This window comes from Rattus norvegicus, chromosome 17, assembly GCF_036323735.1.
Source record: "Rattus norvegicus strain BN/NHsdMcwi chromosome 17, GRCr8, whole genome shotgun sequence".
Taxonomy (NCBI): Eukaryota; Metazoa; Chordata; class Mammalia; order Rodentia; family Muridae; genus Rattus; species Rattus norvegicus.
In genome coordinates, this window is record NC_086035.1 from 14,231,724 (window position 1) to 14,257,858 (window position 26,135).

At 46.6% G+C, this 26,135-nt stretch overlaps 1 protein-coding gene across 6 annotated transcripts in view; it reads right to left on the bottom strand.

Moving 5' to 3' along the window:
* Spin1 (spindlin 1) overlaps positions 1-25,607 on the bottom strand; it is a 49,947-nt gene extending 24,340 nt beyond the window's left edge. For 2 of the 6 annotated variants that reach the window (NM_001419145.1, NM_001419143.1), the window contains exons 1-2: positions 25,206-25,339; positions 3,692-3,897 (exon numbers count right to left, since the gene is read on the bottom strand). In NM_001419145.1, coding sequence (NP_001406074.1) covers positions 3,692-3,743 — 52 coding nt within the window. In that variant the 5' untranslated portion in view covers positions 3,744-3,897; positions 25,206-25,339. Of the gene's footprint in view, positions 1-3,691; positions 3,898-10,483; positions 24,910-25,205; positions 25,340-25,467 lie in introns of those variants that run through there. The other 4 variants (NM_001024796.2, XM_063276559.1, XM_063276560.1 and 1 more) reach the window with 4 other exon arrangements.
* Between the last annotated feature and the right edge of the window lie 528 nt (positions 25,608-26,135).

The following is a 26,135-nucleotide window of genomic DNA, read 5'->3' on the forward strand; positions in this document are numbered from 1 at the left end:
TCAGCAAGACGTCCTTAACAACCTACAGAAAACAGAGTACCAAGTCCACCCTCAGCACCTGCTTGACAAAATGTCCTACTACCTTTCTTCAAAATCACTTGACAAGAAAGGTCAGGTCTGGGTGTCTAACTTACTGCTAAACCATTTGCAGTAAGACCCTTGGTTTGACCTTCTACACACACACATACACACACACACACACACACACACACACACACACACACACACACACACACACACACACGAGAATGAAACCATTCCTACCTAGAGACCCAGAGAGCAACAGGCCCTTGTCTAACACATGGGAAGCTAGGACTCAATGAAGAAAAGAGGAGCAGGGAAAAGCAACGGCCAAAGTAAGCTTTGCTGAAACTCCTGAGCACAGACTGACGAACAAGCAGGGAGGGAGCTGTGCAGAGGACCCCTAAACTAACTTCCAACACCACGGACAGTATCTTCTTCACAAGAGCTAAACAGGAAGCACTTCTGAACACAGCAGATACAGGGAAATGGAAATCTGCTGTCAAACAGCAAATCCATCCTCAATCCACCCACTGACAGCCCAAGTACCTTCCAACCACAACAGTGGGCCCTGCACATAAACAGTCCAGCTGCACCAAAAACAAAACAAACAAACAAACAAATAAACAAACCAACAAACAAACCCCACAGATATAAATTCGGGACAAATGTCTCTATGGATTCCAAAAGAACTTCAATACAGTATGATTAATCAAAAAACCACAATAACCTTAAGTACACATAAGCCTAATTAGAGAGTCCTGAAATCCAAAACAAACAAACAACCCCCCCAGGGGGGGCATCTGTATCACATATATTTAGTTATATAAACTGTCCTCTTGGCAACTGGTCTGAACAGGACAGCGGAAAACCAGAAGGGCCACAGATACCTGAGAAGCCCTACAGACAGCTTGAAAGCCATGTCACATGCATTTCCTCTAGAGTCCAGGCTAACACTCCCCCACATATACTAGCTATATGCTGACTCATACCACGAGTCTAGTAATATCCTTAAAACATCCTGAAATCATATAAAATATATTTGCTTGCCTAGGTCAGCATTAAACTGGGAAAAGTTCTCTGAGCATTTAAACCAGGTCCTGAACTCGCAGTATAAGACACAGTCACAACGAAAATGGAAAGAATAAAGTCTCAGCACTTGGACACTGCAAAACAAGCAGCACCGTTTTCCATCAGGTGTGCACATTAGAGTATGAAGAAGGCTTTAACACCGGGCAGAAAATAGCTCCGTGGGAGGTCAGAGGACTGAGGCAGGAAGGCTTCCTCATTCACTATTTGCCAGCTCCTGGGCCTTCGATGGAGTGGCACACACAACTTCAATAGCTGAGGTGCTATGCAGTCACAGACAAAGACCCACTGAGGGAAGAAAGGGTGAGGGGAAAGGGGGGTTAGTGTGTGGCAGCCACAGGTAGAGCAGGAGTGAGAGCAACCATCCCTGAAGTGTCCTCAAACACCACTGACAAGGTTCAGAGAAAGGAATCATTCAAGGCACGCTAGAACTGTAGATACCGTACCAGGTGTGCCCTCCCTCTCTCCCATCCCATGATATCCTAATCCTCACAACCCAGCCCTGCACGCATGATTCTACTGTGGGCACCTCAAATGCCAGGTCACTGTCTCTGTCCCTCAAAGCAAAGCCCTTCACGATGCTCGACAGGTCATGTCCTGTGCTGACTTTCTTACTAAGAACCTAGTTTACTGAGTAAAAAGCAGTAAGTAAGCACTACGCCAAAATCACCTAATCCTAGGTCTGAACGTACAGCTGCCCGCAGTCAGATGACTGAGAACAATGGTGCAGTCCAGGGACTGAGCACACACAGGCCATGCAAGGAGGCCAAAGCTCCGAGAAATAAACCGTAACCAAGACAACCTCCAGCTTCTGGCCCAACTCGTATAGAGTTTAAGATGTTTTTACGATGTTCCTGCTCATCCCGTCCTTATCACAAGGAAAACACCAAAAATCTCCACCATGCTTCTTAGATATCAGAGAATGGAGTCACAGGACCGGCAACTGTTCTAGGTTAGGGAGGACAGGATGGCAACCCGGATAGTCAGACCCTGCACAGGAAGCTGTGCAGGAAGCCCTTCGACTGGTACTGCTGGAGTTAATAGAGCCCAGTCGGCCAGTAGGACTGAGCACACACTTTAGTTTTCTCTGTACAGGCTGACTAAGCTGTCCTGTGCCCTAAGGCTGGGTGGCTGAGACTGGCACACGCCACTCACACCCTAATAACGTACAGGTTTACCAAGAGGTTGAGCTAATCACAGAACCAGAGAATGAGGTAATGGAAAGAGTGAGCAACACACAAAAGCAGGGCCGAGGAGGAGACAAGACGAAATCATTTAGAACAAAGAAAGAAACCAGGCATAGCTGTACAGCTACAATCCCAGAAGTGAGGAGCAGGAGGCCAGCGTGTGGCATATCTGAGGCTCCCCATGGTGTTATACAAAAGTGGACTTCTTTAAATTGGAAATACTCTGCATGCAGGCTGTGGGGCTGATGGGCAAGAGAACAAGGACATGGGCCAGCTTGGGCAACAAGTTCTAAACACTAACAACCTCACTTAAACCCTATCATAGACTTTTTCAGTTTTCAAATGCCACAAAAAGGACTCAAGAGCATTCTTTGTCAGCATAGCATGTGGAACATGCCTGTGATCTCAAGGCAGGAGGATGAACATGTGCAAGATCCTGGGGTGGGAAAGAAAAGAAAAGAGGAGGAAGTGGAGGGGAGGGGAGGGGAGGGGAGGGGAGGGGAGGGGAGGGGAGGGGAGGGGAGGGGAGGGGAGGGGAGGGGAGGGGAGGGGTAAAAGGAAAGGAAGGCAGGCTAGCTGGCACATCTGCTAATTTTATAAAACATCCCATATGATCATTTTTTGTTTGTGGAAAGAGGGTTTGAAAAACCTACACTTTTAAACCAGGTGGTGGTGGGCAAACGTGCCTGTAACAATCCCAGACCTGGAGAGGCAGAGTTCAAGCCCACCCTGATTTACAGAGTGAGTTGTAGGACAGCCAGGGAGAGAAATACTATCTCAAAAACCTACCTACCCCTTATTCCTGTTGCTTTTAGTCATGTGCCACAAAGATCAGAGTGGATTCTTGTTGCAGGGGAGGTATACACGCTTGGCTTTTATTTTGTTTGAGACAAGACTTCATGTAGCCCAGGCTGGCCTGGAACTTGCTATGTAATGGAGGATGGCCTAGAACTCCTGGTCTTCCTGACTCCACACTTCAGAGTGCTGGAATTACAGGCTCCTGAGGCCTCGTTCATTTCAGATCCAAAGCAGCAAAGCTGCTTTAAATAAGTGAACAAAAACTGAGTAAAAAAAAAAACCTCCCTCTACCCTAAAGGATCCAGTCTCCTAAGTCTCACCGAATCCAACAAGCGAACGTGAACACCTCACCTTCTCGTAAAAAGAAAGCCTTTGATTCCATTCCATTCTGCTACTTCAAATTCCTTTATCACTTACTAGGTTGTATAGAAAACAATAGTGGTATTAAGGGTTCCCTTACTCAAGAGATCGGAGCTCTTCTTTCACATGCAGCAAGCTATAAAACATGGAGAAGGGCACACCCTGCGCAGGCGCTATGTGAAACCCCTGCTCTAAAGGGTACAGCGCGCTGACACACACAGCACTCAAGTGCTTACCTGCATCAGCTCTGGACCGCTGGCCAGGTGTCTTCCCGAATGGGGTCTTCATTCATCTGCATCTATGTGAGCAGCAGAGCTGCTGGACTAGGGTGAAAAATCCAATGTTCTCAGCTGAGGCTGCCCACAGGTCAGTGTTCTTGTTAATCCACCATCCAGGTGTCGCCTTTACAAGTTCAGCAAAAACACATGGAATCCCAAGCACTCTGTAAAATGAGCGTCGAGACAGCAAAATGCCTAGTGAGCCTCTAGACATAACAGGAAATGTAAGCATAATTCTCAACTGAAGGCACCGATCCCTGGAGCAATGACAGCTCCCAGGTCAGAGCCAGTGTGGAGAAGAGGCTGTGCAGAGACCAGAGAGCACTCACTGTCCTGTTATGGCCTAAATAAAGTTCCTTGCTGCTGGGCACCAGGATTTAATAGGGCTCCCTTTTTCAGGGAGAGATGATGGTGGTGCAGGTCCCTCAGGGAGGTAAGATGAATCTGGCAGACCAGAGCTTGGGAAAAAGACAACATAACTTCATTTTTCCCTCTCTGCTCCCAACCTCTCATAAAGATCCACTAAACCCAGGAGAACTCCTAAAAAAAGTTCTTACACACGCAGATACTAAATTGTTTTAGAAACGCAGTACCATTTACATCAAATTCAGTTCCAGGGAATGAAACATTTCCACACATACATTTCCCAATCAGACATTTTTTTCCAACTGCTGCAGGGTGGGTCCTGGTGCTGCTGCTCCTGTGTTAGGTCTTGTATGTTACTTACAACGGCTAAATGAACAATTTCAGAGCTCTGTGCACCACTCCATGGTTTTACCGTCTTTCCCTATTCAGTCTCTTGCTGAGATTACAGGGAGAGTCCATCACAACCCACATGGTGCTCCTCCAAGTGCTCAGTTTCCCCCAGTCTTCCGGTCCCTGGCCCAGCTCCCCTTCTGCTGTGCTTAGATAAAGCACTAAATATGAAGGGAAAACATGCAGGCTCTTATGTCATGTTCAACTCTCTCGTAATATGAGCAGCATTCAGCACTGCTAGCCACAACCCAGCACAATGGCTTGACCACTGCACTATAAAGGACTTCCCACCACCCCAACTGACAGCCACCCAGGGCCCCTTGCTACTCTAAAACTGAGACCCTGTCCTGAGCCCTCCAGGCTCAGTCCTGTCACTGGTTCAGCCAATTGCAACTCTCCTCTACATGAATTTCCCCACTAGAGCATCCACAGCATATAATAAACACAACACAGTGTATCACAATTTTAAAAGCCAACTCCTAGGGCTGAAAAGATGGCAGAAGAGCCAGGCTTAGCTCCCAGAACCAACTCAAGGACAATGCAGAAGCCACAATTCCAGGGAATCTGACTCTCTTCTGACCTCGGGACCAGGTAGACAGATGGCACACACAGGAAGGTAAAGCATTCTCTACATATAAAAATAAAAGCAAATCTTTTTTGTTTGATAGGGCCTTACTGCACAACCAGCCCTTGCTGTCCTAAACTCAGAAACATACCAGCCTCTGCCTCGCAAGGGATGGAATTAAAGATGTGTACCACTATACATGGCTAAAAGTACACCTTAAATTTGCTTAAAAAAACAAATAAATAATAAAGTAGCCATAATTCCACTTCTCTTTTCTGCATTTATAAAACTAATGCAAAAAATTAAGAAAAACTTTAACTTGTATAAATAATAATGCACTGAAGTTTCAGTCACGAATGTTCTGAAGACTGTGTGTCCTTCTCGTTAGGTTTCAACTATCATGGCAACATTTTCTGTTGCTATTTGAAGCTGAATTTAACAAACCTTTAAGAGAAACTAAGGACTTGCAAACATGAGTCTCCTGTGCTCTGTTGTCATGTGTACATACATCGGAGCATGTGGAACAGGGGTGCAGAAATCTGAGGGCAGCCAGGGTGTCCATCAATCTTCACCCTGCCCTGTCTGGGTCCCCCCACCCCCAGCTGTGCCTGACCCGATGAGCTGCCAGGGATTCTCCTGTCCCTGTCTTTCCACAGCTGGCATTAGTACTTTTACCACCGAGCCATCTCCCCAGCTCTACAAGGGAACTCTTGGATAATAATGTGCAGTAAAGTTCCTAGAAAAAAGCCCACCTACTGCTGACTAATTAGAACTTCATGATTGTGGAGTGAGCCAAACAGTTCCTTTACAGAGCACTCATTGTCCACCTCAGTGTGTGACCTAGCGTCCTCATGACTATCGGGAATGAACAAAATGTCTTCATATAGTATCTGAACTTATAACACATTACCCATTTTTGCTGTAGCTTGCCTACCTGATATTTCCACCAATATACTTGAAAATGCCTTTCCTTATGACTTTTTTTTGTTCCCAAACCATAAAAAGTCCATGAAACGGCTTCACAATGATGGCATTCAGAGCTGCTGGGCCCTGTCACGTCTCAATAGATGCCACAGGGTGCTTTGAAAAGTCAGATAAAGAGCAGCATTCTGAAAATAGAATTGCTCTTTTGACTGAACTAATTTAATTCATTCAGTTTTCTAGAGACACAGATCATCTTCAAGTTATTTTATTATGTGGCTGGTTTAGTAAGGAAAGAATTAAACAAATGTAGTGGTTTCTAGGATAGCAGATGTTATACCTATTTCCTCTCCTACCCCAGTGCTATAAGAAAGTCACCAAGTGGACCTTACTGGCAAGTTGCTAAAAAGGATCAGGGGACTGGAGAGATGATCAGTGATCAAGAGCATGACCTGCTCTTCCTGGGTTAAATTCACAGGACCCACATCACATAGAGCTCACAGTTGTCTGTAACTCCAGTTCCAAGGTCTATCTGACATGCTCTTATTGCTTCTCCATCTATGGTGAAAATACATAGAGGAAAGCAAAACAACCATACATATATTTAAGAAAAAAAAAACAGGTAAAAAAGGGGGAACAGACAATGGAAAGGTTCTTAGGTTACCTACTAAATCTCTTTCCCCTTATGCATGCAACCAGGGCCCTCGCTCTGGTGAGAACAGACTGAGGAAGCCATGGTAAGTACTCACAGCTGACCCTTGACTCTACAAGCTGGGGTCATGTTTTGACTTGAAACTCAAAACATGTACAAGGGCACAGTGAATGGGGAAAATTAACATCATCAACACTTAAAATTTCCCACAGTAATACAGAGTTGCGGGAGATTTTATCCTTCCTCAAGTCCATCTTTGTTGACTGAAGCTAATTACCCAGGCTGGTTATTGATCTTTAATCTCTCTCTCAGGAGGTTAATTTTCAAACAAGATTATCCTTCAGTAATGATCCCAAAGACCATTTGTAAAATGTTGAGGTGACTTATAAAAATGCACTGTATGAAGTGGGCACAGAATGGCAAAAATGACTAGCTGTGTTTTCCCTGGGCTCTTTCCTGCCTTCCACACAACATGCTGCAGAAACCACACCTGTATCACCCTGGAAACAGAGAAGAGATCAGCAGAATACAATAACCTGATGAAGGTCACGGAACTTGCTGGAATAAATGCTCTACTGTAAACACACACAAGCAGGCGTGGTAGAGCACGTCCGTGACCCAGCACTGAAGGTGTGGACTGAGGCAGGACAAAGAGCCCTCAAGGCAAATCTGAGCTACAGTGACACTGTGGGTGGGGTGGACACACACACACACACACACACACACACACATCAGTGACATACACTGTACCATGGAAGTTAAGAAATGAGTATTTCAATTTTTTGGACATCAAGCATGATGGTTTGGGCCACCTGTAATCTGAGTGCTCAAGAGGGTAAGGCAGGAAGGTTACCTCAGGCCATCCTGAGTCTAAAGCCAGCTGCTATCACCAACACTGTTTTATAAGAAATTTGGTTAATTGCTAACACCAGGTCCTCATGTGAATAATGTGTGCACAACACCAAATGCCAATGGTAACTTCCAGGGCGAGAAGTTTAGAACTTTCAACCTGTAACCCAAACTTCCAGAGAGGAAAAAGGGGCTGCAGCCTCAGTCAGCAATGGCCAACAGTGTACCCAATCCTGCCAAGGTAATGAGGATTCATGAAAACTCAACCATCGTTTCAGAGAGTTCCCATGTCAATGAGAAGAGAGGTAGGTACCCCAGGGGGCCTGTGGAGTAAACCAAAAAGATAGCAAATACACACCTTTCCCGAGGCAAAGCTGTTCTAACAAATGGTACAGCCTATGGGCTAGAAAGAAAGATGACCAACCAGACGCACAGCAGGGCTGGCATGAAGTATTGGGGTGTCTCCAGGGTCTGATGCCACAACTCCCATGTAGACAGTGTTGTCAGAACTAAGTAAAACTGTAAAACCAACCAACAGTCAGTGCCCACAGAGAACGTGTAGGTTTGAAGGAAAAGCCCCGACTCAGTGACAGAGAAAAGTAGCACATGGTGGGAAGAACATACATTATCAAGCGCATTTACACGAGAAGGGGCCCCTGGCTGAAATCTGAGCATGAGATCGGCTCCGACAAGAAATCAGAGTCATTTTCTTATGGCAGCCATTTACAAAGAATACCAAGTCTGTCTTAAAAGGGCCATGACACCTGCCATCGAAGGCAACTTTCAAAATCTGTGATGATGGAAGGTAAACCTACACAGCCAACAGAACCTTAATGAGGAGAGAACCTATCCACTCGGACACACGGATGGTAATTTCAACCCTTCCCTGTACAGAGTGCAGAGCCAGTCAAGGATACAGACCCTACCTTAAAAACAAAACCAACACAGACACTAGTAGGGAAACACCTGCTATTAGTGCTGTGCAAAGATGCAAAACCCTGATAACCTAATGACCTCACAGTGATGGTGTCAGTGTCAGTGTCAGCTCTGGTCAGTTACTTCTCGAAGTGGACGACAGTTAACTGTCAAAGTCCTGGGAACACACCCTAAAAAGACCTTTTCTTTTCCAGACAGAATTTCTGGACAGTCCTGGATGTCCTGGGCTCTGTAGACCAGGCTAACCAAGTCAGAGGTCACTCACTGCCTCTGCCTCCCAAGTGCTGGGAGTTAAGGTGCACATCACCACGCCCAGACTTAAATAGGACATCTTTATGACGCCCTCTGCAGCTCAAGGATATGCTGTAGAGACAAGGGGAGGAAAGTGCAAGCTGGTAGAAGGGGCACGCTACAGAACACTTTTAGTATAACAAGGGTGTTTCACTCTTGAATTTTAGCAGCTGTCTGCCTAAAATCTCCACAAGACTGGGCCAGTCAGTTATGCCATGATGGGGAGGAGCTCATGAGGCCTTCAGACTTAAGGAATCTGAGCAACTATAGGCACTTAATGTTGGAGAGGGGTGTTCTTCAGTGATGCAGCCATTGATAAGGTAGCCATCACACTCCTTTGGCTAACCTAGCCCTAAGCAAACTCAGCAAGTTATAAAATAAGTAAACAAATGACACGAAAAGTCGATAAGGCTGGAAATCAGTCTGGAGGTTCCTCAGAAAATTGGACATTGCACTACCTGAGAACCTAGCTATACCTCTCTTGAGCATATACCCAAAAGATGCTCCAACATATAACAAAGACACGTGCTCCACTATGTTCATCGCAGCCTTATTTATAATAGCCAGAAGCTGGAAAGAACCCAGATGTCCTTCAACAGAGGAATGGATACAGAAAATGTGGTACATCTACACAATGGAATATTACTCAGCTATCAAAAACAATGACTTTATGAAATTCATAGAAAAATGGATGGAACTGGAAAATATCCTGAGTGAGGTAACCCAATCACAGAAAAACACACATGGTATGCACTCATTGATAAGTGGATATTAGCCCAAATGCTCGAATTACCCTAGATGCACAGAACACATGAAACTCAAAAAGGATGACCAAAATTCGAATGCTTCACTCCTTTAAAAGGGGAACAAGAGGGGTTGGGGATTTAGCTCAGTGGTAGAGCGCTTGCCTAGGAAGCGCAAGGCCCTGGGTTTGGTCCCCAGCTCCGAAAAAAAAAAAAAGGGGGGGGGGGGGACAAGAATACCCTTGGGAGGGAATAGAGAGGCAAAGTTTAGAACAGAGGCAGAAGGAACACCCATTCAGAGCCTGCCCCACATGTGGCTCATACATATACAACCACCAAACTAGATAAGATGGATGAAGCAAAGAAGTGCAGGCCAACAGGAACCGGATGTAGATCTCTCCTGAGAGACACAGCCAGAATATGGCAAATATATAGGCGAATGCCAGCAGCAAACCACTGAACTGAGAACGGGACCCCCCACTGAAGGATTCAAAAGACTGAAAGAGCTCGAAGGGGCTTGAGACCCCATATGAACAACAATGCCAACCATCCAGAGCTTCCAGGGACTAAGCCACTACCCAAAGACTATACATGGACTGACCCTGGGCTCTGACCTCATAGGTAGCAATGAATAGCCTAGTAAGAGTACCAGTGGAGGGTTGGGGATTTAGCTCAGTGGTAGAGTGCTTGCCTAGCAAGCGCAAGGCCCTGGGTTCGGTCCCCAGCTCCAAAAAAAAAAAGAGCACCAGTGGAAGGGGAAGCCCTTAGTCCTGCCAAGACTGAACCCCCAGTGAACGTGATTGTTGGGGGGAGGGTGGGGAGGGGAACACCCATACAGAAGAGGAAGGGGAGGAGATGGGGGGATGTTGGCCTGGAAACCCGGAAAAGGAGTAACAATTGAAATGTAAATAAGAAACACCCAAATTAATAAAGATGGAGAAAAAGAAAGAAAAGTTGACAAGGAGCTGGCTGGGAAAAGGGAGGAACAGGAGCAGGAGGGAAAAGAGGTAATGGAGAGGAACTTGATCAATACATACCTCACTCAGGTGTAAAAGTGTCAGAATGAAGCCCCACTGTGTGTAATTCATTCCGTCAAGAGGCCAGCAAGATGCCTCAGTGAAAAAGCCTGTCGTGCCTTACGAGCTGAAGAGGAAAGTCAGGGGAAGGCTGAGGTCAGAACTGGCTTCTGCAGCACAGATGCTGTGTTTAAAGGATGGAATTTACTGGAAGATTTTCTTGAGAAAGGGTCTCACGTAGTCCAGGGTGCACTGGAACCTCTGATCCTCCTGCCTCCTGTGCTGTGTATCACCACATCTGGTTTTATAGTGAGACAGAAAGGAGGAGGCCAGGGCCTCATGCAAGCTAAGTGTGCGCTCTGGCGAGTGAGCTCCATCTCCACGCCATCGTTCCTAGTACAGTATTTCTTTCTAAATGAAGCCTGCGCAGGGGCTCAGTGGGTGAAGGCATGAGCTGCACAAGCCTGAGCAGCTGACCTGGATCCCCAGAACCAACATAAGGATGGAAGGAGAGCCAACTCCACACTTCTCCTCTGACCTCCAAGTGTACACTGTGACACGTGCCCACACAGAAGCTGGAGGGAGCCATCCACAGACAGACATTTACCTGCTCATTGCAGTTTCCTCAGCATTCTCGAAACCTCCCACCATAGAAGGACAATCACTCTGAGACAAAGTCACCTAAATCCAGGCACCAGGTGGGGGAGAGCCCACTTTGAAGAACAGAAGTCAAGAGCAAAAGGTGTCAACTGGGCAATGGCTTTAGATTCTGTATTTCTGAGAAATGCAATTCAGAACCTTCTTGGGGGTAAAATAAGTCTCACTAGAGATCCCAAATAACACTGTTCATACACTACCTAAGCCTAAATGAAGGCCTCTGGACATCAAAGTTAATGTGAAGATAAAGGATGAGTCCCCTGCGATAGATCATTTGTATGTGAGAAGCCCTAGGTTTCATCCACAGCACCACCAAAAAATAAAAATTATAAAAGGGACTCAATTACTTCAAGTTGCTGAACACCTTGGTTGTCATAAACTTTTAAGAAGTATCTAAGTTCTTCAAAGGTCAAAACACTCTTTTAACAATTTAAGCAAAACCATCCATCCCTCTGACTAAACCCACAGATACCAACTTTTTTTTTAAGCATTTTTTTTAAGATTTATTAATTTTTTTATATATAAGTACACTGTAGCTGTCTTCAGATACACCAGAAGAGGGCATCGGATCTCTTTACAGATGGTTGTGAGCCACCATGTGGTTGCTGGGAATTGAACTCAGGACCTCTGGAAGAGTAGTCAGTGCTCTTAACCACTGAGCCATCTCTCGAGCCCCAGATACCAACTTTTAAAAAGGACCACAAATCCAGATGGTGGAAACCAATACTCTCATTTTTTAACCTTCCTTCTGAAATACAGCACCCCTGTCCCAGGAAGACACAATACACTGCACCTGACTCTCAAGAGAAGCCACAGATCTTACCAACCTTCTCTGCACATATTGTAGACCTCAAACAGGTAAACTCAATTGTGGCAGCCACTGACCTGCTACTCCAGCAAAGACTAGCCCTGTGCCAAAGGCACCAGGCGCTCAAGCACCAATGACCACAGTGCAGCTCAGGGTGGAGTCCTCAGCTACCCTGGAGAAGCAGAATTATGGATGGCACACCAAAGCTCGCAGTCTTAATGTAGATCCTCAAACAGTTCTCTATATCCCAAAACTTCCAAGGTCAAGACTGTCTCAAAGTCAACCTGAGCTCTCAGCTAATTAACACTATAAATACTGGGAAAGGGACTAACCACACAGAAAGAGCAATCGAGGGATTGGAGGCTGCAGCTTTGAGCCCCAGACAACAGCCAGACATCTAGGGAAAGGAGATGCCAATTACTCAACCAATGAAGATGACACATGAACCATCAGTAGTCTGTGACACACATGCTCATGTGAGCTCTACTGACTGACAGCACTCCGTATGCTGGTGTACAGCTGTGCCAGGGGTCATCTGACCTGACTGCACAGGAGGATCCCCTCACAGCCTCACTCTGAGGACCTCCTCTGGCTGGTCCTTCGCATCCTTTTCTGACACAAAGTTGTAATCACAAAAGACTGTACTCTCTGTGCCTACTTAGTGAATTATCAAACCACACTGACACGAGGAGCAGAGAAGCTGAGGTTTTTCAGGGCTTCCTCAACTTTGCAAGAGAAATTTTACATAACTCTGGAGATAAAAACATGATAAATACACAAATCACATTTATTGAAGAGTCACAGTGAAATTTACTTCAAAACAATTATTTGGTAGACTCTAATCTTATTATTGAAAAATGAAAACAAATTTTCTCACTAATAAAAATGCACTTTATTTTTACACAAAGACTTAAACCTTAGCTGAAATGTTTGAGACTGCAAGATGAAGAATGTCACCATGTTTTCACAGTTGGCAGGTATTTCTGATTCTATGATCATCACTGCTAAGAATGCACCATCACAGAAAAGAACAGTACAAAGAATTGGGCCGTTTCAGAAATGTTCAAAGTTCTGTCCTAATTCTAAATCAAAGTTTGCTCAATGATTCACTTATAAAACCATTCAAACAGCAACTTTATAAGGGTCAAACACTAATACAATATAATCCAAAGCTACACTGATTTGATACTTACAAGCTAGGAAATAATAGGAAAATTATGTGTGTTTTCTGAGGATCAGAAATTTTTGTATACACAGTGAAAACACTATGACTACAGCAGCTCTAAGCTGAGCACAGGCAGTGTTTGGACACTGGGGGAACGGCTCAACCCCAAGAGTAAAGGTACAGAACAAGTCCACACATGGGGAAGTCGTCACAGACAACACAGGCAAGTACTGCCCAATGCCTCAGATTCATTCACTGTTTCTCCCCGAGTATTTTTGGTCACAACACACTCAGAAACCTTCTGATGTTATTAACCTACCCACCCCCACCCCCATGTTCAGTTCTATGTCTCAATATAAGGAGTCATACTCTCGAACAGATGCTTCACAACTAAGGGAAGTGTCTACTAGCTACTTTTCTCACATCTGGATGGGGTGGGGGAGGGAGGCGGCAGTCGGTTTAGAGGAAGGAAAGACTACATAGCCTTTACTTCATTCTCTAACAATAAAATGAATTCTTAAAAGTACCACCTGTGGGGTTGGGGATTTAGCTCAGTGGTAGAGCGCTTGCCTAGCAAGCGCAAGGCCCTGGGTTCGGTCCCCAGCTCCGGAAAAAAAAAAAAGGAAAAAGGAAAAAGAAAAAAAAAAAAGTACCACCTGTGATGGCTTGGATATGCTCAGCCCAGGGAGCAGCACTATTAGGAGGTGTGGCCCTGTTGGAGTAGGTGTGTCACTGTCCGAGAGGGCTTTAAGACCCTCATCCTAGCTGCCTAGAAGCCAGTATTCTGCTTGCAGTTTCAGACAGATGTAGAGCTCTCAGCTCCTCCTGCACCATGCCTGCCTGGATACTGCCATGATCCCGCTTTGATAATACTGGACTCTGAACCTGTAAGCCAGCCCCAGTGAAATGTTGTCCTTATACAAGTTGCTTTGGTCATGGTGTCTGTTCACAGCAGTAAAACCCTGCCTAAAAACTTAAACCTTAGATTTGGTTTGAGAAAATGATGTTGAAAAGGTGGCAGCAGTTTGAAAGCAGAAGCAGGAGGATCAGGGGGTCAAGGTCAGCCTGGTCTACACCACACCAAGTATCAAAGTCTAGAAGGAATAAGACGAAACTGATCCTCACTGATGTTCCCCAGTAGGGACAGAGTGGACAGCTGCACACTAAAGAGTCTGAAGATCTCCATTCACTTGGAGTTTATAGACTGATTTCTGCATACAGCTACTGGTCAAAATATTTCAGGTATAACTAATTAATTTCATCACCGCTACAGTGAAGAATTTTTTCAGAAGAAAGCCAGATAAATCCAAAATGAAGTAATACTGAATCAATATTATAGACAGAGAGAAAGTGAGAGTTCCCACTAAGGAAAAACAAGATGCCTTTCAGGAAGAACATGGATGACCACAATGGGGCACTGGGGAGAGCAGACTTCCAGTGTGTCTGGCACCTTACTTGGCCCTGCTCAATACGGCAAGGTCCCTTCTCCCATAAGTGACCGGTCTGGACTGAGAGGCATGCAGACAGTCACTGTTGAGCGCAGGAATACACAGCGCTTTTACATCGGTCTCACCTTTTCTACTCTGCCCTGAAATTGTGCTCAAATTCCCATACCCCTCAGATAAAGGGGGTCCCTCCCTGTACTAGTCCACCAAATTCTACTTGAAATGTCACAACAATGCCTTTCCCACAAAGAGCCCTGGGACTTCACCAGCCACCACTGGAGTTTTACTCTTGCAACTTAGATGCTGTTTTTAATTCTACTTTTCATATCTCCTAGCCTCTCTTCCTCTTGTTACTGGTAATTCCCCAAATGCCATTTGAACAGTTTTCCTAACTTAGTCTCAAAGTAACCAGGAACCACACTAGTCACTTGACACAGTATACAGCACAGAGAATGTAAAGTATAACGTAGGCCTGTAATTCTAGCATTTTGGAAGCTGAGGTAGGAGGACTGCTACTTTCAGGCTAACCTGGACTACACAGCAAGGCCCACACAGCAGCCTGAGCTACACAGCAAGAATCTGTCAAAGAAATAAACGCTATCATCAGTGTATTAGCTCTACACCTGAGATGTACAAAATCTTGGGCTTGGGTTATCTGTGAAGCGCCTTGTGTAATATACAAACCTATATGCAACTGTTGCGGGTCTATGTTCTGACCATAATTACTCCACACTTAAAATCTCGTCCCACATAGTCTCACTTTTGTTTGCACAGTGGCAAGACTGTACACTTTTCTGGTAAGTCACTTCATTACATGTCTAGAAGATTGGTGGGGCAGGTTGTGAGAAAAATGCCAGAGGAGGGAGCAGAGGTAGGTGGGTCTCTGTGGCTTGGACCAGAAAGGCCACTCCCACTGGCACAGCTCCCAAGGTGTCTGGCTCAGTTGACTCTGAGCACACACTGGACCTGACTTGGGTTGGCGCTGTCACATCAATGCCCTCCCCACTGTTGTGCAGCTCGTTAGGGTTAGACTCACTACTGCAGTACTTGCAGAGCGGCTGGGGAAGACCCCTCAGGAGATCCAAAATGGGGCCAGTAACATTTTCTCCCAGAGGGCTGGGCACAGGACTCAGGAGATACCTTTCCCTTCCAACAAGCAGAAACCACTAAACAGCTCAGCAGGTTGGGATTGCTTGGTGGAGGAGCTGCAGAAGTAAATCAAGCTCTGGTAAAGTAACCCAAATATAAACTCATTGATTCACAAACATCCTTTGTCTGGTCTGCTGGTGCCCTTTCTTGGCTGGGATGAATACCTGTCAGGAAAAGCTGATTAACATCCATCAGCACTCTGGTTGCACTATGGCTGTCAGCCACTGACAGGACACCTGGTTTAAGCCTGAGCCCCTCCCTCACTAAGGTGTGTAGTGCATTAACTCTGCAGGAGCTGAACTGCACTCCCAGATCTCCTTCCCAGTGGCTGGCTCGGCCAGGAGGTGGCGCTGCACAGGTACAGGGCTGTGCAGAGCAGCTTCAAGGCTGAGCAGGCTGCCCTCTAGCTTCTCCACCGTGAGAACTGAGTGTAGGTGAAGGTTGGTGACTGACTTGGAGGCCCTTAGAGTCAATCACCAACATGGGAAAGAAGAATAAAAGCTGTGAGTGCTTACTTAACCATCACCATAAGCTGGGTGAGTACCTGCAGAGCAGACCACAAACTTTAAACTCACAGCCTTGAGTTCCTTCCATTCAAATCAAAACCTAGAGAATGAACGAAGTACTAGGAAAGTAATTAAGAGCAAAACAAAAACAATCTCTGCTTTTATAGAGCTCAATTTTTTTGAGAAAACTACTCAATTTTATCAAGCAAAACGACACTCCCTTACTTTGAGAAGGACTAGGAGTATGAACTCCAGTGAGGCCAAGACCTGCAGAAACCTGTTTGAGACTGTAGCACGTACCGGACACATTAGCATCTCCAGTCCAATTCATACCCAACAAAGTAAATCGTGACCAAAAACATCCAAAGGAAGATAAGGAATTGTAAAGAGAAAAATCAACAAATACCAAGATGCCTGAACTTCCCTAGGGAGGCTTCAATCACCACTGCAAACGGAGGCTGAAAGCACGCTCTGAGTAGCAGCATGAAATTCTGCCCCTTCCGCCCACCCACCTATGCAGTACACGAGCTACCCACCCAGGAATCACCTGGTAGGCACAGGGGCTGGCTCTCAGATCCACACCACTGCAGAACCTGCAGGCTCATGCTCAAATCTCAGTTTACACAGTAAGAGTACAAATACAGTAATACTGTCAGTTTGGATATGCCAAAGAAAATCATAGCATACCTATAGGGAAAAAACCGTGGAAATTCTAGACTTAAAGGGAAGAACAAAACAGAAAAAAAAAAAAGTTTGCCAAAGTCGTCAGACTCTATGGTAAGGGTGAGCCCAGGCCTGCAGAGATGCCTCAGTACCTAAGAGCCTGCTCTTACAGGGGGCCGGAATTCAGTTCCCAGAACCTCCATAGGGTAGCTAACAACTTCTGATGGCTTCAGGGGATGTGATGCCCTCTTCTGGCTTCCACCAGGAACCACAGACACATGATATACAATACACTACTGCACAAGCACATTCATTTGGAAATGAAAATAAAAATAAATACTAAAAGAAACTTCATTATTTTAAATGTTTTAATTTTCTTAAAAAAAAAAAAAAAACACTAGACTCATGCTAATTTTGCTACTGAACCTCAAACTTCAAAAGTTAAGTAAAAGTGAAGAGGCACTGAACCTGGACAGAAGGCAAGCAAAACCAGCATTTCCTCCTGATAACAATTCATGGTTCCACAGAGCACGGAAGCAGTATGAAGACTCCACCATGACGCCCTAGAATCGTTGACATCAAGCAACCCATGGCACAAAAGAAGGAAATTAAAATACAGGTGTTTCTATTTTCAAAAATCAAACAGCAAGAAGGAAGAGAAACATCACTGGGGAGTCAGGTCGGATGACGGGCCAACAGAGATGTCACTATGACTCCTGAAAACTGTTCGGATTTCTGAATTATATTAATGTTTGCTCACAGGGATACGTGCCATGGGCAGAAAGAAAAAAAAAGCAAACAAAAACATAGTAAGAAAATTAAAGCAGATAACATGCAGTGGCTGGGTCTGCAATCCCAGAACATGAGCTGAGCCAAGAGGTTGCAAGACCCTGTCTCAAAATACCAAACTTTAAAAGCATTATATTGACCCATAAAAACTAAGAAAGGATTTAATGCAAACAAACCAAACTTACACCACAATTGAATATTTTTTTCAAGGGAGCTTCTGTGTGTGTGTGTGTGTTCTCATGACATTACACATGTGGAGGTTGATTTTTCCTTCTACTGTGAAATATAAGGATGGTGGTCAAGTTTGCCTGAACAAGTGCTTTTATACTACCAAGTCAGCTAACATTTTTAGATGGCTTTCTGGTTCAGAATACCAACAATACAACAGATGTAGGTACGTTTCTAAAGACAGAAAGAACTGTTGGTCAAACAGATCCTAGAGCTGCTCTACTAATTATTTTCAAACGACTACCTATGCAATGTGGGGGAATGCAATTGCATTGATGTTGCTAAGACTACACATTTCAAGATCAAAGGAAAAACAGATGAACTCAATGTAAAACCTTCGAGTACTTATCTTGATTGCACACAGCATCAAAATGTATGTCCATCCCAAGTCAGTGCAATGGAAGTGGGACAGTAGCAGTAGCAAGGACATAACAGAGCTGACAGGCCCTAAACTCCACTCCCAACCACAGGAGCTAAAACAACATAAGCATTTGGCAGAAAACTAAAACTTGAACCCCAGACATCTCACAATAGGAAGCAAACCCCCCATGTCTAACATTAACACAGTATGTCAAGTTAAGGCCCACTATGCTCTCAAGTTGGAACAAGCTGAGGAAAAGGAGTGAGTGCATGATAAAAACACTACATACAAATAAATAAGTAAACATCTCAGGAGTCTACAATGATCCAGGTGAAAGGGAAGTAACCCCCGCGTACCCCAAAACAAAAAGACTACTGCATAGTATCAGCACTTCCTTTCTGCTGCTGTGATAAAATACCCTGACAAAAGCAACCTAAGGGGAAAGGCTTATTCTGACTCAGAGCTCAAGAGAGCACTCGCAAATCAAGGTAGCAGGAGGCTGAAGCTGCTGCTCACAGGCACCATGACCTACAATCAGGAAACAGAGAAGAATGCCTCTGTTCCCTTCCTTCAGTTCTCCAGTCCAAGATCTCAGTCAGGGACCCATGCCGGCCTCAGTGGGTGGTTCTCTTCACAGCAAGTAACTTCATTAAGATAATCTTGCATAAAGCTCAGGGCCTTTCCATCATGGTGACAATCCCCAGGAACCATCACAAGTAGGAAAAAGAATACTCTTTCCCTATCACCTGTGTCAGGATACAACTCAAGTTAGCTGTAGCAAAGTCAGTCAGTCTACAGTTAGACGGACAAACCCAGCATAAAACCTAAAGCCTGGATTTTACAATGAAGTGACTGCAGGCAAAAAGCCTACAGACGTGGGAGTGTAAACCTGGAATCCCAACACTGCACACTCGGGACGTTGACACAGGAGGAACACAAGTTTGAGTCCAGCCTGGACTACAAGAGATCCTGACTTAAAGGGGGGGGAGGGGGAGGAGATGGATGCCTGGAGGGATGGCTCAGTGGTTAAGAGCACTGGCTGCTCTTCTAGAGGTCCTGAGTTCAATTCCCAGCACCCACAATTATAATGGGGTCTGATGCCCTCTTCTGGCATGCAGGTGTACGTGCAGATAGAGAAATACATAAAATGAATAAATCATTTTTTAAGATTTATTATATATAAGTACACCGTAGCTATCTTCAGACAGATGACCAGAAGAGGACATCAGATCTCCTTACAGATGATTGTGAGCACCATGTGGTTGCTGGAATTTGAACTCAAGACCTCTGGAAGAGCAGTCAGTGCTCTTAACCACTGAGCTGTCTCTTCCCCCACCCACCACACCCATGGTTTTTGAATAAATAAATCTTTTAAAAAAAAGTATTTTGTTTAAATTACTAGTCTCAAGTCTCAAGTCTCAAGGCCTTGTTCTGCACAAAGCCTGATCCTCAATACTTAGAAAAATAACAACCTTTGTTTTTCACTTACTCTGCCAAAATGTGACTAATGCCCACAATGAATAGATCTACTTCAACATGACATGAACATGCTGGTAAGTCCAGACCAGCTTCCCAGCCTCAGCTGGCTTCCATCACGTCTCTAAGATGTCCACCCACCTTCCACGATGCTCTGGAACAGAAGTCTAGTCCTGGTCCTACGTTGATATAGTTTCCTGTCCTAAAAAATAAGCACCTGGAAACGTGGAGGCTTGTTCCTTTAGCCACAGCACTTGGAAGGCAGAGGCAAGCAGATCTCTGGGTTCAAGGCCAGCCCAAGGGCTGCACAGTTGCCGGTCCATGTTCTACTCCTGCTGGGGTGTGGGACACACAGCCAGGGAGACAAAATGCAGGGAGCACTTGAATGCCTGCCTCTCCCTGTACCTCCACCATCTGGTGCTGGGCTTTAGGGTAGCATTGAGACACCACTCAGGGGGTCGGAGAACACAATCTAAGATGGGAAGGCCCAAGTTGAGGTTCCCTGACCACCGGCACCCAGTTGCTGCTGGGGTGCCCTAGAGAAGAGTCAGGAAATGAAGGATTGGGGATCCACAGGCTGTAAGGGCCCAAGGGCTAAGGACAACAACAAACTCCGGCCACTCCAGCTCAGCTCATCAGTGAAGGAAGGCGGTTGTCTGGAAGCATGGTGGAGCCTTCTATGGGAGACTTAGGCTGTGCTCTCTAGGCGAAGGCCTTCTCCATTCTCCCCATGGCGGTCTTGATAGAAGAGACAGTCTGTGTTAGTCAGAGTTTCTATTCCTCCACAAAACATCAAGTTGGGGAGGAAAGGGTTTATTCAGCTTACACTTTCATATTGCTGTTCATCACCAAAGGAACTCAAACAGGTCAGGAAGCAGGAGTTGATGCCGAGGCCATGGAGGGATGCTGCTTACTGACTTGCTTGCTCTGGCTTGCTCAGCTTGCTTTCTTATAGAACCCAAGACCACCACCCAGGGACGGCACCACCCACAATGGGCTGGGTCCTCCCTGCCTTGATACTAGTTGAGAAAAGCCTTACCATTGGGTCTATGAAGTCATTTCCTCAACAGAGGTTCCTTTCTCTGTGATAACTTCAGTTAGTGTCAAGCTGACACACAAAACCAGTCAGTACACAGTCTATGTTTATCCATAGTGTTAATTGACTGTTTATCATGAAAAACAGATGCATACCAACTTCTCAGGGTGGATCGGAAATTTTGCAGGAAGGAGTGTCCAGGAAGGGAAGCTTATTGGCTAAACCCTCAGGGCCTCAAGGTACCTCATTAGCATGGAGAAATCACTTTTGACCTACCAGGAGAAAGTGGTCTTGTGTTCTAGGCCAGGAATCTAGCAGGGAGCAGGGAGGCACCTACCGTCTCAGACAGGCTCTACCTTACCAAGTTTCCTGGCATGGTGCATGGTCCACTGTCCCACACACAGTGAGACCTTGCCTCAAGTAATACCAACTACAACATTCTACTATAAATACCTACTACATTCATGTAAAATACAGTATTTAAAATCTGGCCCCAAATTTGTTGTCATACAAGTATCAGGCACATAAAACCACAGGTGTTAACACATTTCAGTGACTGTGTGCCAAGAATGAAGTATAGTGAACTTTGGCCTATTTCTGATACGGTACTTAGGCCTCCTGGGAGTAAAGGTAACGTCTACTAACTTTTAGCTGGAATTCAAAGCGTGAGTGGACGGATAACTTCCTCTCCCTGAAGGCTATTAGCTGTTACCAACATCAGCTCTGTTCCTACTGTTCCCACCCACCATTTGAACTTTTCTCTCCTATTGTACATCTTCTTCTCAGATATTCTTGGGCACATAAATCCCTCACTGTGAGCATAACTATAGTTTCCTGCAAACTATTAGACTGCAAAGGCAAACTTCTTACGATGTACCTTAGTCCTGCGGGACTCACGGGAAGGGCAATACTATTTATTTTTAAGGGTTTATTTCTATCTTACATTCATGGATGCTTTGCCTGTACGTATGTATATGTGCACCATGTGCAAGCAATGTCTATGGAGGCCAGAAGAGGGCAATGGAGTCCCTAGAACTGGAACCACAAACCTTTCCGAGCTGTCGCGTGGGTGCAAGGAACCAGACAGGAGTCCTCTGCCAGAGCAGCGAGTGCTCCTAACAGCTGAGCAATCTCTCCAGCTTTGACTCAGGAATATTTTACAGTAGACACCCAGTAAAAACAACTTAAACTAGACTCAATATGAAGGCTCTTCCAAGCAAGCTGTTTACTTCATCTCACAGACAAAGCAGACATTAGTAACTGTGGCAGAGCTGGGAAGGAAGGGGAAGGGATCAACCCTGACTTGTCCAGCTGTGTTTTTGGAACTACACTGAGGAACTCTACAAGGCTGCCGCTCAGAGGCGGAAGGCTTTAAAGCCTCCCCTCCAGGTGTATGCCCAGGACTGCACAGAGGTGAGTTCCACCCAGAGGGGAAAGCCATTTTTTTTCACAACTCCAGGCTTCCAAACCGAATAAAGCAGATAGAAGGAAAAAAAATGCAGCTTCTCATTTAGGAAGAGAGAAAGAATAGACTTTTAGGTGAAAATACTTGTTTTTCGATGTTCTCCATCAAACCGAGGTTCTGCTAATGGGCAGGTATCATTCCCAACCCCGAAACGCTCCACAGCAATGGGTCTGTGATGCATGCACCTTCATCCGCCTGCCTCCTCCATCCCTTAGCACTGGGATTGCAGGTATAAGCCATGTCTGGCTCCCTTCATGTTATTTCTAACACAGTAGAAAAAAAATGCTGCAAACAATTAACAATACAGTCAGTCCAGATGTAACTGTGTTGGCCAACCCAAAGATCAAACTCTACAAAAACGTTTTCCCAGGAGACTAACTCTTACAAATGGTTTGAGGGTGAAATTTGGACCACCCACAAAACAAAGAGGCACACACAAATCGCATCAATCTCACATCACCGTTCTCTAATGGGAGGACTACTACCTGAGACACGACATAGGACAGTCAAATAAAAGTCCTGAGGCCATGGTCTTCAAGCCCAGTCTTGCACCAGACTCCCAGAGATCAAAACAGTCACTCCTATGGAAGCTACCCAAACTGAAACTAAGTTATCTGACCTTCAGAAAAACCAAAGACAACCTGATTTCCCCAGCAGGCCATTTCAATCCACGAAACAAATTCTCTCCCCTCTGTGAGTTGCTAACCCCATCCTGAAGTGATATGATGTGGAACTAGCTGTTTTTCTATTGACTTCTCCCAGTTTCCACTTTGCAAGGGAAGTAACTTTTAGTCCACCAATCCCTTTCACCCTTTGTTTTCAGCCCTCTTCTGCCCCATAAAAGGAAGTTCCAAGCCCACTAATAGCAGTATTTTTCAGAGTCCCAAAATGAAAACTGAGACTTGTGATCCTAAGGAGAGAAGAGCAGGGCACCTCATCCTTCAGAACGACAGAGAATGGCAGGGCCTCAGGCTCAGGGCTTCTGGATCATACAGCTGTCTTGTTCTGGAGCTGGCAATTAAAGACACTACCTAAGCAGCCAGCTCTGCCTCTATCCAGACTGGGGGCATGTGGTGGGAGTTTATCAACAACATGAAAGGAATGCCTTCATTCCCTGCAACAGCCTACTCTATTTAAGGAATGTTTACATTGTAGTTACTTTGTGGTACTGGGAGGCAAAACCTGAGTCCAGCATCTGAAGAGGAACTGCTCTACCACAACGTCTGACTTTTTTGAGACAAGCTGCCCTTGAACTTCCAAACCTCCCCAACAGTTGGAGTTACAGTTCTGTTACTAGGCCTGGTGAGGCTGACCAAGGGCAAAGACTGGATGTGGAACCTCACACTATCCTATGTAACAGGTTACATCAGAGCTTAGCTATCCCAGAAAGTCTTAGAAAATGTCCTTTGAACACTAAAAGTGGGCTTGACTAGAGAAATTCAACAGTGAAAAATCTATTTTTAAAAGATCTTAAGCATGGCTCAGCGGTTAACAGTACTCACTGGCTGTTCTTCCAAAGGACCCATGTTTGATTCCCAGCACTCACATTTGTCTGACTCCAGTCCCGGGAGTTCAGAGCCCTCTCCTGGACCCCTTGGGCACCAGGCACAGATGTGGTAACCAGGCAAATACGCAGACAAAACATCCATACACATACACTTCAAAAACCCTAAGTGTATAAAAAGATGGCCCCTCACTGGCTTGTACTCCAGGCTGAAGGATACTGAGTTCAAGGCCAGTCTAGAGTACAGGAGACTTGATACAAATTTAGACTAAAAGCCCTTTTGCTTGATTCATTTCTTAGGCATTTCGGTAGGATTTTAAGCTAATTTCGTTTTACTTATTGGAAGAAACACTACGTTTTAATAAATATAGCAGGCAACGTTAATACACAATTATGAAATCTGATCATGGACATCCTGTAAATCATGATCGCCTATTAACAAATGCTGAGATGGTGAAAAGGAAGGCTAAAGATACACCTCCTCTCTTCTATCTTTCCAAAATTTCACCACCTCAGAAGTGTGCTCAGGATGTGTAGGTAAGAAAACGTCTAAGATCAGGTTTCATTTTCTCTCCCTAACAAAAGCTATGCAGAAGGCAATTACTCTCCATCAATCCTTCCAGGCTGCAGCTTCTTCCAGAAAATTCCAAGGAAAGTTAGTGAGGCATTCGCATTTCGATACGGATACCATCTTCCTCGCTAGTCACACTGAAATCCTTTACAACACTTAAACGTTTCTCTTGTATGGCTTTACGATGTACACGAGAAATAAACAAGCCTTTAAACCAGAAGACTACACACACACACACACACACACACACACAGAGAAAAACCCCAATCCACAGATCATCGAAACCAAATCAATATAAAAACAATTGCGTAAACAAACTTTGAGATGCGCATGCAACGACGTGGATGACTGAAGCCATTTCTCAACCCGACACCCCCTCCTCCCGGAAAGGCCCAGAACGCACCATCCGTGCAGGAAGCCGCTAGGGACCGCGACCCCCGGCGCTACGCAGTATCCGCACCGCACATCTATCCGGCGCATTCAGGGAGGCAAACCCAAGGTCACACAGGCCCGCGCCCGAGCCCCCCAGGCAGGGCGTCACCGCGGTGACCCGCCGCGGGGGTCCCGCCACGCCCCTCCCCCGCCGGGTTACGCAATGCCCCCGCCCCCGCCCCCCGCCCGGCACGGAACAAAGCGCGCGGGAAGCGGCCGCGGGGCTGGGGCAGGGACCCCGCAAGCGCCATGTTGGCGGGGGCGGCGGGGACCGGGCGGGGGCGACGAACAAAGGAACTCGCGCACGCCCGGGCCCCAGCCCGCCGCGCCCCGGCCCCACCGAGCCCGGCCGGCAGGGGGCGCTGAGGGGCGCCGCCCGCGGACAATGCGCCCGGGGCCCCGCGGGCTGTGCTCACCTGGGTACGCGCGCCGCGAGGCCCACTCGCTTTCCCCTCACAGCCCAGCACCCGGCCCCACACGCGTCTCACCTGTCGGCCACCGAGGCTGCCAACGGGGCCGCCGTGGCTCGCTCGTGCTCCCCGCCGGCCCAGCCCGAGCCAGACGGCGCCTCCCCACCCCCGCTCCTCGCCGCGGCCGCCGCCCGCCCCCTAGCCGCCACGGCGCACGCGCACTGCGCCCGCCGAACTGCGACGGCCGCGCCGCCCCGGCGCCCGGCGCCGCCGGACGCACTGCGCAGGCGCGAGTGGGAGGAGGGGCCTTGGGGCGAGGGCGGGGCCTGGCGCTGCTCACCTGGAGGGTGGGGCGCGCGCCCGTAGCTGCCAGGTACGCGCTGGGGAGCCACGGGCGGTACGCGCACCCGGGCCCTCTTAGAAGCGGAACAGGGTCGGGAAGACAAACACGAACGGAGAGTAACGGGCGTTGGCATTTACTCTTCAACGGGAGGACGGTTTCCAGGAACCGTCCTGCCTCTTTGTCCTGGGACCTTACGTCTGTCTCGGGCCTGGCTAGCTGCGGAGATGCATGAGGCTCGGTCACATGACCTTGCGCAGCGCAGGTGCGTTCTCGTCACTGCGGAGCAGCAGCTTTGGGCTGCAGGACGCGAGCCCTTTAAAAATATGGATAGACTCCCCATGCTCCCTTGAAGACACACCGCCTTACTGCACGCCGCACTGCGCAGAGGCCGAGGAACTAGGCTCAGCTTGCAAAGCTCAGGGCCTCCTGCGAACACCTGCCGCAAACACCCGGCCTTGGCCTAGCTGCAGCCGCTATTCTAGATCTCACCCCGGGCTCCTCGCGAGGCTGCAAGCCAGGACTTCCCACGATCGCACGTCAATCCGTGCGACTCTGGTTCCAGTTAAGATGCCTTTTGAGGACGTGTTTGGCTGTGGGCAAGGAGAGAGAGGAAACGTCCGGGATGGTTTGGATTGAGGGGAAGTCAAATGCGGGACCTGAAGGTT